This window comes from Columba livia, chromosome 1 (assembly GCF_036013475.1).
Source record: "Columba livia isolate bColLiv1 breed racing homer chromosome 1, bColLiv1.pat.W.v2, whole genome shotgun sequence".
In the NCBI taxonomy this organism is placed as follows: domain Eukaryota; kingdom Metazoa; phylum Chordata; class Aves; order Columbiformes; family Columbidae; genus Columba; species Columba livia.
The window spans coordinates 89,052,635-89,067,839 of NC_088602.1; the positions used below are offsets into that span (position 1 = coordinate 89,052,635).

The 15,205-nt window shown below is 40.8% G+C and overlaps 1 protein-coding gene across 4 annotated transcripts in view; it reads right to left on the reverse strand.

The window, feature by feature from the left end:
• APP (amyloid beta precursor protein) overlaps positions 1-15,205 on the reverse strand; it is a 222,680-nt gene that overhangs the window by 135,133 nt on the left and 72,342 nt on the right. For all 4 annotated transcript variants that reach the window (XM_065065694.1, XM_065065681.1, XM_065065689.1 and 1 more), the window contains exon 3: positions 13,448-13,577. In XM_065065694.1, the coding sequence (XP_064921766.1) occupies positions 13,448-13,577 (130 nt within the window). The remainder of the gene's footprint in view (positions 1-13,447; positions 13,578-15,205) is intronic.

Genomic DNA, 15,205 nt, shown 5'->3' on the forward strand with positions numbered 1-15,205 from the left:
CCAAAACTGTTCGCCAGCTGATCTTTGCTGAACTGAAGATGAGCTCAAGGGGAAGGCTGGAGGACAGGCAGCAGAAAGACGGGTCCAGATTCAATAACATCTGAATGTGTCTTTCAGCTCTGGTCCAGCAAAGCATTCATAGATGGTTATTGGTCTCTCTGTGGCAGTGTCAGCACCATCGGATGGAAACCCTTCCCAGAAGACTTCAATTTCTTCTCAGACTAAAGAAAAAATATGTAATTCAATCCAAGCTTAGCCAGTTTATGAAACGGACATAACACAAATTGGCTGGTACACAGGGAGCAAAATTTGAGATCAATTACAGAACTTACACGGGATTTCATGGTAAGAAGGAAATATTCCTGAAGGCTGTTACCCAAACAGAAAACTATGCACACAAAAAAGTCCATGGTATGCAAATGGTTTGCCTATCATGTACTCAGTACAGAATGAATAAAATAATCCCAGAAAACAGGTAAAAGGATACAGTTCCTGCTGTGGGCTCATGTGTATGCTATTCATCACTTCTCATTTGAACTATACAGGTAAAATGTGGGCTTTTCAGTCATAGGGCAGGATGCTCTTGTGTTAAGTAACATAAAAAGTAAGTAAGTAAGTAAGTAAGGCAGCTCTTTTCCCAAAGGGTTTGTAATCTCTGTTGGGTGGACTGGTTCCAAATAGCTGTAGTCACAGGGAGCTGAACGTAACTAATCAATAATCTTGTAACAGATTAAGAATAGTCATAAGGGGAAGACAATGACTTGACAAAATAACAGATACTCGGAATTTGTGTCCTAGGTTAAACTATAATTAAAAGGTATGAAACACATCATATATAAGACCAGCTCCATGGGTACCTGCTGAGAGAAAAACTGAAATAAAACCCAGTCTCCCTCAAAGCATGGAGGATCAGACTTCCTGAGGAGCAGACACTGCTTATGTATTCACTTGACTACCTTCTGGGAAAGGAAGCAGAAGCCGGTACTACTACAGAGCCAAAATTAATTTTGTTACCAAAATTAACTTTGATACCAAGTTGTTATGATTCAATTTTCTGTTGACCTACTTGCAATGATCTAATAGAAAAAAAATAGGGTAATTTAAATATTTTATACATCAAGAACTTACTGACAAAGCCACTGGGAGTCAAAGATCAAACATATTAATGCAGGAAGTAAATAACTTCCAATACTCATGATCCTCATTCATCATCCCTAGGTACAAGTTTTTGCTATCTTTCAGTATTTCAAACTGAACAATTAGGAAGCATCTTTAATGGCCAGGTTAAGTACATCAGTTTGAGAACAGAACAAAGATACAACTCTTATCTAGCAATTTGGCATTTTTCAGGTAAATACAAAAAAATTCCTGGGTCAAAAACAATAACAAAAATTTAAGAAGATGAAAGGTTATGACTATAATTTTTAAGAATACTCACATGTTCTACTAAAACTGAAGTACTTTGTATTAGCTTCAGGTTCACATATTTAACTGAAACAATATTGCCCTTTAAGTTCCCTTAGTGATTATTATGAAAAATTTCAACACAATTCTAAACATACTAAAAACCCTACTGTTATTTCTCAACCTGGAGGTCAGTAAGAAAGTTCCAAATGTCTGAATAACGTTTAAATCCACAGCAAAAGCAAAATGCAGAACTAATCATGCATTCACTAATACATATGAAACCACTCATGAGGAAAGACCATACTGTAACCAGTAAATCAGCAGCAATTCTTCAAGCTAATGAAGTATTAAAGGCATTAGCTTTATTTTTGTTAACAAGCAGGTTATGGGCATTATAAGTATTATGCCGGTATGATCTATGCACAAATAGATCAAGTCTAGGAAGTTTAAAACCAAACTGGCCATGCATAACCGCTCTGCAGAAGCAGATTTTTTGCTTCCATCACTCTGCAACTCCCCCACACTTGCATGTTTCTTCATTTTTAACCCTACAAAGGCACAAGTAGAAAAGAGTACAGTCCCTTTGAAATAAAATAAATGCAAATCTTCTCATGGAGAATAAAGAAAGAAATGCAAGCACAGGAGTAAAAAAACCACACAGACAATCCCATCAGGTACTTGCTTTGGGAAGCGAATGCCAGTGCATTCCTACCCATGGGTTCTGTAGCTGTTCTTCCTTTAGCCTCCTGTAACAACAGGGATGAGTAAACTACAGAAACCCATGACATCCCCTATGCTAACAAGCCAAACAAGACTGGCGGGGTGAGGGGAAGAAAAAGCTTGCTCAAAGGGGACAGAGTGACTACCCAGCAGCAGCCCCCTGGCTTCATGAGGCCAAGCTGGTGGCTCCTTGGACCACCCACCCCCATCCTGACCACTCACCCCCCACCTGACCTCTGTGCAGCTTTCCCAGCAGTCTTCTCACACACAGTCAAAATGGTTCCTTAAAAAAATACACTACTGTTTCACTGATTTTGGAACAGGGGTCAGATCAAGGGCTGCTAAAAGAAAAGAAAAAGCAAAACAAAACACCAAAACAAACAAACAACCAACAAAACAAAACAAACAAAACCAACCAAACAAACAAAACCACCACCACCACCAACAAAAGACACACAAAAAAAACAAACAAAACCAAAACCCACACACCCAAAAAACAACCAACAGCAAAACACCAACAAAACGTCAAAGGCAACCGCATGAGAAAGCTCTTGGGTTTCTGTTGCCACTGGTTCCATGATAAGCATACTGAAAGCAGCTTGCTTTTCCCATTTCAAAGAGAACCTCGTCTACATGCACTCATCAAAACCTGAATTTCTAGATGGTTAATGGATGCTTTGTTCTTATGACTCGCATATAACCATTCTCAATTTATATTTCCCACTGCAGAAGATTTCTGCAAGAAAATAAACCCCCACATTTGAAGACAAATTATCTGCTGTTACACAGTAGTTTTTAGCATCCTCCACAAGTATAAGCTTTCATGTGAAAGAGGAAGGAACCCAAAGGGAATTTCTGCTCGCATGATAAAGATGCCTGTGCTTGTGGGTAAGGGACCTGAAGTACTGAAACGTGTTTGACCTCCAAATGTCAGCATGTTCATCTAGCAAAGATTTTGGAAGTTTACACAGGTATGAAGTGCTATAACTCTTTCCGTAGGGACGGAGTCTGAGCGCAGCCATCAGTCTGGTGGGAAGATGCATGGTGCCATCCCAACACCGCTCTGTGGACACAGACCTTGAATCCCAGCTTGTCATGTCACTGAACACTCTTGGGTCCAAGCCTGGTCGACACGAGGCCGTACCTCTCCTTCATCCCTGGGCTGCTGGCAACAAGGTCTAAGGAATGAACTTGTTCTAGACCCGAGCTTCCAGCACAGGCCCATAATACTGCCATGCCTCCCCTTGCCAGTTATGGACAATTTATCCTTTGAGGGCAGACAAATGTTGAGGTGCTGTGCTGTCACATCCTAAGTGCTGGCTTTATCAGTCCTCACTGCCTGAAGGGCAGCGTGCCCTAAATGAGAAATACTGCACTGAAAATTAGCCAAGCTATTTCCCACACTTACTGAAAGTCATTTTGCAAACACTTTTCCAAGGTTACAGATGAGCCTTCTGACACAAATCTTCCCCAAAAGCCGGACTATCCACTAAGGTTGGTAACATAAGAGCAAATTTATGAACACATGTCTGAAGTCTCTTAATGAAGGACAAAACGCACAGAAAACCACTTAATTCATTAAACACAGGGATTTTTGCCTGCCTGAACTAAAAAGGTAAATATGGAGATTATTTCATACCACCACTGACAACAAAAAACAAATACATATCGTGTTGGCTATATTACACATGTATTTTTCTATTTTATTGCTATGGTTGACAAACTGAGAACTATTTTACCATGCTATTTAAAAATACCCAACATTTTTTATGAAAAGTAACTCTGATATCTTGGTGAAAGTGTTGCGACACAAAAAAATACCAAATCTAGAAACCACTTAAGAACTGAAATTCAAAGCAATAGAGCTTAAATGCAAGGCCAATTCTAAATTGCATGGGCACAATAATACTGTGAAAATAATGAAAAAAAAAATAACATGGACATAACGTACAACTCCAAGTGCACAATAACAGCTTTTGTCCAGAGGCTGCTGATCCCCTGGAAGCATTGCTAATTTATGTTTCATGCAATCAGAGGTGGTTCAGCTGTTCCCAGGCCCAAAGGGACTACAGAAGCAGGAAAAGACACATTCAACTGTGCCATTTCTTCTGCAAAGGCTGTGTCACACTGCAAGCGCTCACCATCGCTCTTTAAATTCTTCAATTTCTACTATATATAATGCTACTTATGAGGACGACCAGAATGGCACACAGTATTCACAGATACAGGTTAAGTCCACAACTGACAAAGTGGTACAGTTATGTCCTGTGTCTTGTTCCCCGGTTCCTTTCCCAATAATCCCTAACACCACTTTTTTTGGCACTAAATAAACTTTGTTTTCAGAGCTATTAATACCCTAGGTCTCAGCTCTGAGAAGTTAGAGACTACTCACAGCATCACCATATACACTAAGATAAGATTAATTCATTTTGTGCTTCTCCCATGTACTCTGCCTTCACTACATCTACTTTGGCCTACCATTTTACCTCCAGTCAATCAACGTCAAAGACCCATCTGAAATTCTTCATAGTTTGCCTTTATTAATTTTACCCTGAATAACTTAAGTGTCATCATCAAATGGGTCACCTCACAACTTACACTCTTTTTCCAAATCACAAATATTTTGAATGTCACAGGCATAAGAAATGATCCCTTGAGATTCTACTGGTGACCTTTCTCCACCTTGAGGATGGACCATTAATTCCTGCCTTTATCTTTCTTCTTATTTAGCTACGTAAGAGTTTTCTATTCCATGGTAGATTAATTTCTTTAATAGCTTCTGGTAATGGACCTTGTTAAATTTCTTTTGAAAAATTGAAGTAGACACACTATCCAATTGCCTACCTACTCCTTTAAAAAAACTGAAAGAGCCTCTTCCTCAATATCATACTCAGTGAGAAGTTCCATATTCCTAGGTCTTCAGCACTTAAAAAAGCATCATCACCACCCCCAAACAGGCTTACTGAAATGCATTTCTAGGATCTTCCCTAGCATCTTTCAGAAATACCCAGTGACTCCCACCACTGACTCTTCCTTTGCAGTTCACAACTGCATCAAATCTGTTGGCAACATTCAACCCTCTTCTGAGACCAGAATGTATTTAGGATGAGATCTTATCCACTGCCTTCAGTTAGATGATGCATACAATGGATGCATATAATGAACAAGCTATGAAACTCACACAGTGGTTTAATGCATTACTCACAGGTTGTGTGTGTGTGTGAACATACACAACTATCAAAGCCAAATATAGGTATATGCATCATAAAGAATCCTTGTATGCACGTGTACATACACATAAATACACATACATGATTTTTCAAATGCTTTACCATTTGGAGCCCGACTATGAACAGACACTTTTGGTTTTGAAACTTCTCCCCAGCCTTCCAGTTACAAACTAGGGATGACACTCCTCACCTCATCATCTCTGTGAAACTAAACCTGTGTCTCCCAAGTGCTCGGGTAAGGTTGGAGAAACTTCTGGGAGGAAAATTCTTTTTGTCTTCAGTCAGGATTGGAGTGGCAAGCAGCAACTAAGGCTGTGGGAGAGACTGAGCCAGGCGGCCAGAAGAACACACCAAAAACTTTGTTCAGGCATGAGGGGCCACCCCACAACTGCAGCCTCCCTGGTACCGCTTGCACAGCAAGGGTTGAACTATGATCAGAAGGCCACCTTGGCTTCCCCTGTTCCTAATTTTTGAGCTCTTTTTATCCTCACTAATACTCTTGCAGCACTACTTTTTGTGGTTAACTCATTTTATATACAGCACCGCAGAAAAAACAGGAACACGCTGCTTTTAATTCCTGACACACTCAGCCTGGACAGAGTTAGAAGACACAGAAAACTTAGTCCAGCTAGCATTGGTTACAGAATCACAGAATGTTAGGGGTTGGAAGGGACCTCAAAAGATCATCTAGTCCATCTGGTCATTAGATCATCTATCTGGTCATTAGAGCAGAAAACAGATTTATCTTTTCAAGCTCCTAAACATAGAAAAACAAAACAAAACTAAACACAGTATTTACTACAATTGGTAATGCTGTCTTTAATAGAAAGCTATGAAGAAGACTTTCACGTGTCACTGACTGCTTCCTGTGAGCTCCACAAGTGTATACAACACCTGGTTCTGGCTGCCTTTGTCCATTGTAAAGAGACAAATAAGCCCCTCATTTTCAACGTTTACCTATAAGGAATTATTTTACTGCTTGATGAGTAAGTAGATCTGCAGAGCTGTTACATTCAAGACCTCAAGAAGTTTTTGTGTTTTGACCTGTTCTTTTTCTTGTCAAAACCTCGCTGCAGCTACCAAACAGGTAAAACATGCATACACCCTATAAACGCACAGAAATACAGAAGTTCAGATTTATTTCTTCTGGGCTTATTATACACAAATGTTTTACATTTACTCTTAGTCATACATGAGGGTACGTTCTGGTCACCACCAGAATGCTAATTTTGCTTGATCTCTTCACTTCAAGGTTTCCACGCCTTCAACTAGGATTTGGCTAAACCAACAATTGAACTGATGTTTGGCTCGAGTGAGGAGGTGGAATCCTCCAGAAACAGATCTGTGACTGCCTGAGGAAGTTTTCGTGCTACTGGTGGGCGACCTCATTCAGCATTTCTCTGCCCACTCCCCACCTCTTCCTCCAGCTGATGGTATTTGGTTCCCTGAAACATGACAAAGGCCACTTTAATTCATACTTTTTTTTAACGTACAGTTTATACAGTCCCGCTCTGTGAAGAAAATACTTGGAAAGACAGTTATAAATCACAAGGTAACACGGCTGCTTAGAATTGTAATTAAAAGACAAGTTCATTACTTGTATGAGTGATCAGTAACCCAACTGATGCTTAACAGCCACTTTCTTCTCTATAATCGAAGCTGACCACAACATTCAGGCCAACAGAGTTCAGATATATACAGAAAACCATTTCTGTTCAATGAAGCATGTCAGGGCACGCTCTTAATTACACCACTGACAGAAGCACTTTTAAGAACACACTGGATGAACCGAGGCCCTAAAAGCTTGCTGGAATTGGCTCAGCTGCAAGGACACAGACAGGAGAGAGCTCTGACCGCTGGCACAGCGCCCAAGAGCTGCCCTGAGCAGCACGGCACGGCTCTGGGCCTGGGCTGGACCTGGCTGGGGAGCTCCGGCCAAGACTTTGCTGCAGTGGAAGGAAGCCAGTGCGTTGGGGCACCTCGTTATCCCTGCAGCGCTTGCAGTTTCACAAAAAAAACGGGCCTAGTCTGCGCAGGCAGGGCTTTCTCATCCGCCCGCCAGCACTACACCTGAAATACCACTAGTAGGTAGGAATATTGTCTTTGAGGGAGAAAAGGAGAAAGATGAAGTATTTCTCCCAAAGAACAGTTGTGCCTTTCAGTGCGCCTGGGATTTCTCTACCCATAGTCTCCTCACTAAGCAATTCAGATTGTCAGTCTTTATGGAGATCCTCTCCTTCCTGTCAGCTAGTGCTGTCAGAAAAACTAGACATGATGTAGTCGTGTAGGCTGAAACTAAGTGCATTTTTATATTTTAGGAAAAGAGTGTGGCATGAGGCTTGTCTGCATCACTCACGTGGCTGAGTGGAGACTGAGGCAAGCTGGAGGTGGATAGCTAAACTAGCAGGGACAGGAAAACTCTGAGATAATTATTTCATGTCATTCTGTTGATTAGGCACCACACGGAGAAGCTAGCAGAAAGCGCTTCCAAGGTATCTAGAAGAGAAGCTTTGCCGTTGCAGACAGAAATAGGCGCTCTAGACAGGGAGCTGAAGAGGAAAAAAAAAAATATTGCCACATAGCAGAAGTAAACAGGAGTTTAATAGGCTTGTGTGAAAACAAATCCCAGTTAGAATTGCAAGTAAACTACCAGATGAACCAAGAGAACTGACAATTACATGTATCTCTATTTAAATGATTCAATGCATGCATAACCTTGGTCTTTTCTTTGGTATAATTTGCTAGGCATGAGTATCAAAACTTGAGTATGCCTTTTCTTCTGACATCAACAAGTGGTTAACTTTATGAGCTGTTAAGAGTAATAAAGCATGACAAGTTAATAAATCTTTTACAAGATTTTTTTTGTTAAAACCAGAGACAGAAGCCAGCTTTTCACTACATAACCAAACAGCAAAATATACTTGTCATATAAACTAATCCACTTGTTTATGAACAAATGATTGCAAGTAATCCCATTTTGATTGACAGAGGCTACATACATAATGATATTCCACTACATCTGGATCCTTCAAACACTGTCTGAATACAGTGTTCAGCAGCATACATGATGGGATAACAAAACGGGAGTCATGTGTGAGTGAGCCAGCAAGTACTTTACACAGCTCAGCTAATCAGTGCCCTGGTGATTCCCCTTTACCCCGTCTCACAGTTGTTTGAGCGCCATATCCACAGACTGATCCATGAACATCTGTGTTGTTTAGCTTCGCCCTCTCCAGGGCTACTGTGCACAACGAGCAGCTAGGCTGGGGGATATTTCACCAACAGTAAATGATATGTATGGCTATACTTCTCTGAATAAACGACGTGTATGCAAGGTATTCAAAGAATCAAGACATTGGGACAAGGATGCCCACTCCCACCAGCAGACGTGAACACAGAGTGAACTACCTAATTTCAGAGCCCACGCTGCACAAATTTGTCAGCTTTTTTTTCCTCAGGAAAGGAAAGAGGAGAGAGCAAACCAGAACTGCTTATTGCCCAGGCTGCCCAAGACAGGCAGAAGTCCTGCCCTCCAGCTGCAGCCAGTGGCTGACCTCACTCCAACGTTAACACGGAAAGGTTATTTTTCAAGAACAGTTTCCATAAAACAAAGTGGAAATCATGCACTTCTTGGCACACCCCGATGAAACCCTGTGGCCTGTCCCCACATCAAGCTTAGTCACCATTTTGGAGGGCTTCTTCTTAAAGTACCCACTATTTGTGTGCTGCAGGTGCAAGTACAACAGCACACAGAACCTGCATTGCGCCAAGGAAGCGCTGTGGATCCACGCTCTTCTACAGCGCATCTCACAGCTCATCGTCTTTGCCCGAGCACCAAAACACATTCGTGGCTCCATGTCAAGCAATTCAATCCTTTAATACTTGTCTTACTTAAAAACTCTCCTCAAACCCCAGACTTTTTTTGCCCTTGAAGACGGCAGTTGGACACCATCATTCAAGAGACCTAAATATCCACTTCTATTCCTATGTCTGACATCAGGTGGCTAACAGAGCTTTGAGCCAGAATAAGCACACACTGGAAGAGGTCATTTTCTAAAAGCAGGAAGATAAAAATAAAGATAGTTTTAAGGCAAATGCCTTCAGTGTGTTCAGAAAGGTAACTAAAATTTACTCAATTTTTTTTTTCACAGTAAGTGTCCCCTCTTCAACTAACTGAAACTGTACATTAATCCCCTGTGGCCCTGCAGGCACGCAATGAATACATCAGTAAATCAGATTTATTGCATGAGAACATTTTCTCAAAGCTTGCAGTTGTAAGAACATTGCAAAGCCCTGCACACAGGAACAAAATTGTATCTTAAAATTAAATTAAACCAGTAGTGCTCTTCTTCTTTGAGTTCAACTAGAACATTTTTAGGGGGCATATTTATGTGCTCACTGCAAAGACACATGGCTGACGCAAATAAGGGGCTTTTATTTTGCCTTACTTACATTATCGCTTTCATGTTTTAGTTGCATCTACTTAGGAAAAGAAAGCATGAAGCTGTGTAATCTAATAAAGCTGATCAGCATTACTGAGGCATACGGCTACAAATAGCTGCAGTAACTACTATCATGCACAAGTCTCAAAGAGGAAAAACTAATGGAGCAGCCAAGCACTGTAGCGACATGGTCTCTACACGTCTCAGAAAGCCTCAGCTGAAGACTAAAATGAAATGGACCATGAAGATGCTCCGTCCTGAAAGCAGACACATTTCTGTCACTCAGTGCTTCTCACCTCTGCGGAAAACCAATGTCAAGATGGAAGAAACTACAAGCTGACTCAATATACTGAAAGTGACTCTCGCAGCAAAGTAAAATGTATAATACTCAGTCCTACAGTCAGCTGCCCACGGCCATTCTTTTGGCATCTTCATTCTTAGCAGAGTCAATGGATTTAATGGTGGGCTACATTGAGGGTCTACTTGCACTAAAATTACTGAGGAACGGGCACTGCCAGCGCCTGACTCCTGAAATTACCCACTAGCAGCTACCACCCCAAGGACAGTGGAAGCATACACAGAGCTGACAGGCAAGATCCAGCCTTAAAAAATATATCTTTTAGCACTGAAGAAGTAATAAGAGATAAAGGAAAAAAAGAAAAAAGTATTCTGAGACAGACATAGTACTGCTTACGGTGATAATAAATAAAACCAGTATCCCCATACTGAGCTGTCTGCACAGGCTACAAGATTAGTTACCAAAATATAGGAAAACCAATGTGATATCGCATAAGGTTATTTAAAAAGATAATTTTTCATCAAAGTCATGAGACATCAACAGACTGCATTCAACCATTTCCCTGCCTACAAGGCAGCAAGCGTATTCAAGGTATCTGACCACAACTTTTAGACTACAAAAAAATCAAAGTAATACATTAAAAGGGTAACTGTCCAACGGGAAAAGTAAATGAACAGTCTTTGTTAAAAACCCCAAGCCACACTTTTTAAATTTTTTCTTTCTAGACTTCCTCTCGTGTCAGAGGATCTGTTCATCTTATGACCAGCTTCACCACTATGAAGGCAGCGAGCCAGCAGGAGAGGACACCGTGGGTTGCTGGCAATAGATGAACACCAAGCTACTGGGCACCAAGCAGGCCCAGCTTCCCATGATGGGCTGTACCCCCAGCCTCACGTGTGGGACAGCAACCCACTCCTCCCACCTTCTCCCTTCATGCAAGAAAGTCCCAACATCAACCACACAGAACAAGTGGATGGCTGCTTAATGGAGAAATTATAGGTAACAGTCATGCTCACTGTTTTTCCTCCAGTCAAAGTAACTGTGTGGCCACTCTTCCCCCAGTAAACTCTTGGGAACATCAGTATCCAAGGCTTTTGCTTCTATCAGTTTTATTCTATTCAGGGTCAAAAGCTGAAGGGTGGCATAGGAGAAGGATGACAAACACATAAAAGTAGGCAGACACAACTGAATAAGCCTCAATTATAAAGAAATCAGACAAAAAAAATAGAATATGTTAAAATATAAAATAGCAGCTAAAGGCAAAGCATTAATGGGCACGAGGTGCTTAAGTGTCTTTAAAATTTTTGCCTCCAGCAAGCAAAGCCTACCTTGCCACCTAAGACAACAGGCATTCAACTCCTGATAATTTTTCATTCAAGACCACAGTTCTGGAAAGACACCTTAAAAGTTCAAGTCCAGTTCCTCACTCCTGCAGAGAACTGCACAGTCCTGTTCATAAATTTATGAGCTTCCATCTAAATTATTAGTCTTCTTATTCCTTTTGCCAGAAGACTGTTGGAGCTCCTTACTCTTGCAGAAACGTCCTTATAATTTCCAGGTTAAATTTATTCATGGCCAATTTATATTCATTTGCTCTTATGATTACATTGTCTTCTATCTTAAATCAGGTTGTGAGTTCTGCAGGGCACTGACCAAATCTACATAAGTACAGATAGTCCTGAGCATAATAGTTCCCTGATTATAATTCATAGCTTTGCTTACAATGTCAAGAAATTATAAAAATTAATTTTTATAGTTGCACTAGTCTGATCTTCTTCTGCCACGTCTCCAATTAGTGCAAGTGCATTCACATGGAATCTGATCAAATACATCATGATGAAGCTAAGTGAGACTGCAGTTCTGTCTCACCTCTAACAAGTTGCTTATCTGGCCCTACAAGTGTATCAACACTATGAGCTGATGTTTTTACCTTAAGCATGAAAAGCTAAAGTAAACACAGCAACAAATGGGTAGAAGAGCATGTGCCTTTTAGCATTCAAAATTTTGGTGGAAGCAACCAATTCAACTCACGTAGAAGCCTGGAAAACACACAAAAAAGCAGTAGGTTGCTTCCCGCTGTCAGGATTCATACTAGTAAAGGCAGGTCCTTCCTCCCACCATAAGTCTTGAAATTCGGGTTCTCCTTGAATGCTTTTACTTGAATAAACTAGTTATTCTTACCTGCGGTAGCACCAACAATTATATACTGCAGGTCCAGAAACACCTATTTCATATCCATACAAACATCAGATCTAGAAACTTTACTGAACAATAACATTTCCATGATACTTCTTAGTATAGATTTTGCATCTCTGCTATGATATTTTGGCACCTTTGACCACAGTGGTAAGCATGCTTGCGAGTTACTCTGCAGTCCTGCCTTTGTTAAGTTGTCACACTGACTGGATGGGCACCAGGCAGGGTGTGCCATGTGTTTTACCTATGGTACACAAATGAACAAAAATTCTAGAAAGATTGCATGTTTTCTGGATTTCTTTGTTATTTATTTCATGTCATAACTGGCCTGAGTTGCTTTCCATACAACATTTTAGCTGCCCTGGCTTAGTAGAAAAGCAAGTTCCAACTCTCTGAACTCCAGCATTTCAACATGAAACTAGGCAGCCAGTTAATCACAATTCAAATGGCAAGGGTAAAGCAATATATTTAAATAGCTCACAGAAAAACCTCAGGAAAATGTTGTGCCTAGAATGTTAATGAAAACAGCACATTAATAAGATACTGTTTTCTGAGTGCAGACAGACAGCTAACAGAGAAGAGTAAAAGAAAAAAACGAAGGACTGAATCTCCCTTTTAGATTGGTGAATCAATTTGAAGCACTAAGGACACAGGACAGAATAGCAAGCAACTGTTAAAGAAATAAAGTTGCAGAAATAAACAGGGGACTTTATAAGCTATCCTTTGCTTGCTTTCAATAAAAACCAATTCTCATTGTCTTTCACAGTAAAGAGACCAAGTACTAGATATCCAAAATACAATGGGGGAAAAAATATTTATTTAGGGAAAAGATGGATAGCTGATAAGCAAAAAAACTGTAAAGGGCACATACATGTATGTCTACATGGGAGAAAAAGAGGGGATAGAACAGATAATGACAGAAATCAGGGAAGTAAGCAAAAGCCTAGTTGCAGTCACTCATGAAAATAGTATTGGGAAGAGCAGAAGTATTTTCTTTCCAGTTAATGTAGTTCTAAAGGACTGAAAAAGAGGACAAACCCCACCTCACAGAATACAGAGATGTAAAATATACTTAGGTAGATTCTCTCTCTATTTAATGAAGAGACTGAAAAACCAAAGATCAGGAAGAAACAGACAGAAACTCAGTCACTCACCCAAACACCTGTAGGGAACCACAATATGGGGGTGGCCGTTGCATTGCTTCCATCCCCTCTTGCACCAGTTCTGGATCGTAACTGGCTGGTTGGCTTCGACAACATTGGTGATTTGTAATTCAGGGTAGACCTAGTGTTAAAAGTAAAAAAAGAGATGTCATCGCAAGTAGGCACTCTGGGTCATGCACTACTGTTACATGTTTGTAACGTAGATATCACAATACAATCCTCATTTTCCTATCTTTTCCCTCTGTATTACATTTACTTCACAGTATGAGTATGTGCACTTACCTGGAAAGCTGGTATGTTTGTTCATCAGTAAAAACATGTGGTTGCCCACTTAGAAAATGCTGGTGGTAACAGCTAGTTGTCAAAATGTAACTTGGCCAGTTCCATTTGCCTAAGCTAAAGATCGGCTAAACAGCTGTCTAAAATACCGTCTTTTCCATGTCTAAGCTACCACTCTCCTTGCAAAACTGCGCATATTTGGCCTAATCTCCATACATCTAGAATTAATAGCATGCTTTTACATTTATCTCTATCATTTTAACAAACACCATCATAATTCTTTCCCACTGCAGTCTGCACAGTATTAACAGCCTGTTGAATCAGGTATTCAGATTTAGGTTTACATCACCAATACAAACTGATTTCCAGCTTCCCTAAATTGCCGAGACCAAAATCCTGTCTGCTCTTAATACTGCAATGCACTTCACCTAAAACTGTGCCACCAGCAAACTGGATGACTGATTCATTGGCAAGCCACAGCCTGGATCAAGCTACATATCTGGCTTTTTATCCCAGTCAGTCCCTTTATCCAACACTTTACACAAGGGCATCTACGTGCACATTTCAACTCCTTGGGATCATGTTATCTCACACCCCACTGCAGTTCAGCATGTGGAGGGGTTTCAGGCATGCAAACCAGATTCCTCGTGGATAAAACCAGACAATAAGATGTGCTCCTGGCACACACCTAGTGGATGGTTACTCCACACCACCCGCCTAGAGCAAAGCAAAGACTGCAAAATGCTTCCAGCATGGATGCTCAGCCCCAGCTGCTTCACTCCGCACTCCCAGCTCTCATTGCACCACACCAGTTGCTAGCACAGCCTACAGCACTCGCTTTGGATTTTTCAAATCGGCTATCTATCAGCCCTAACATGAAATTCAGAAAGGACTAGTCTTCCTTAGCCTTTCCTCAAGCAATCCTTACCAATTTCTGAGTATGTCATATCTGAGGATTTAGATGGACTGAAAACTACAAGCTACTCATACCTACCAGTGGAAAAGGGAAAGAGAAATAGGAACAAGCCTGAGGAAAAATAAGTAATTGAAGATGGTCCAAAAACACCCTGCAGAAAAGGAACATAATCCCAACTAAAGAGGGTTGGGTCAAGATTGGGTGAATTCTGAGAACCCACAACTGATGCCTGGAAAACCACTGTAAGATCCCTGAGGAAAAAGGATTTGTCTCAATCAGGTATCTCCCCCAAGCACAAAGCATCTCAGTGCACCAGTGCCTCCTGGCATTCCCCTGACCAAAGGTTTAAAATATAATTGTGGCAAAAATGAAGCAAGCAGGCTATTTAATGGCAGCTCAAGTAAAAGTTTCAAACCTTAAAAGACACTAATGAACAAGAGTATGGTCTTTTCAGATTTGAGACCAGTAGCCTCTGAATGACTGCAGCCTGGTCCACGGGCATGGTAGCAACAGGAAGTAACCAAAGCGTGATTGGAAAGACTTGGGAAGAACTT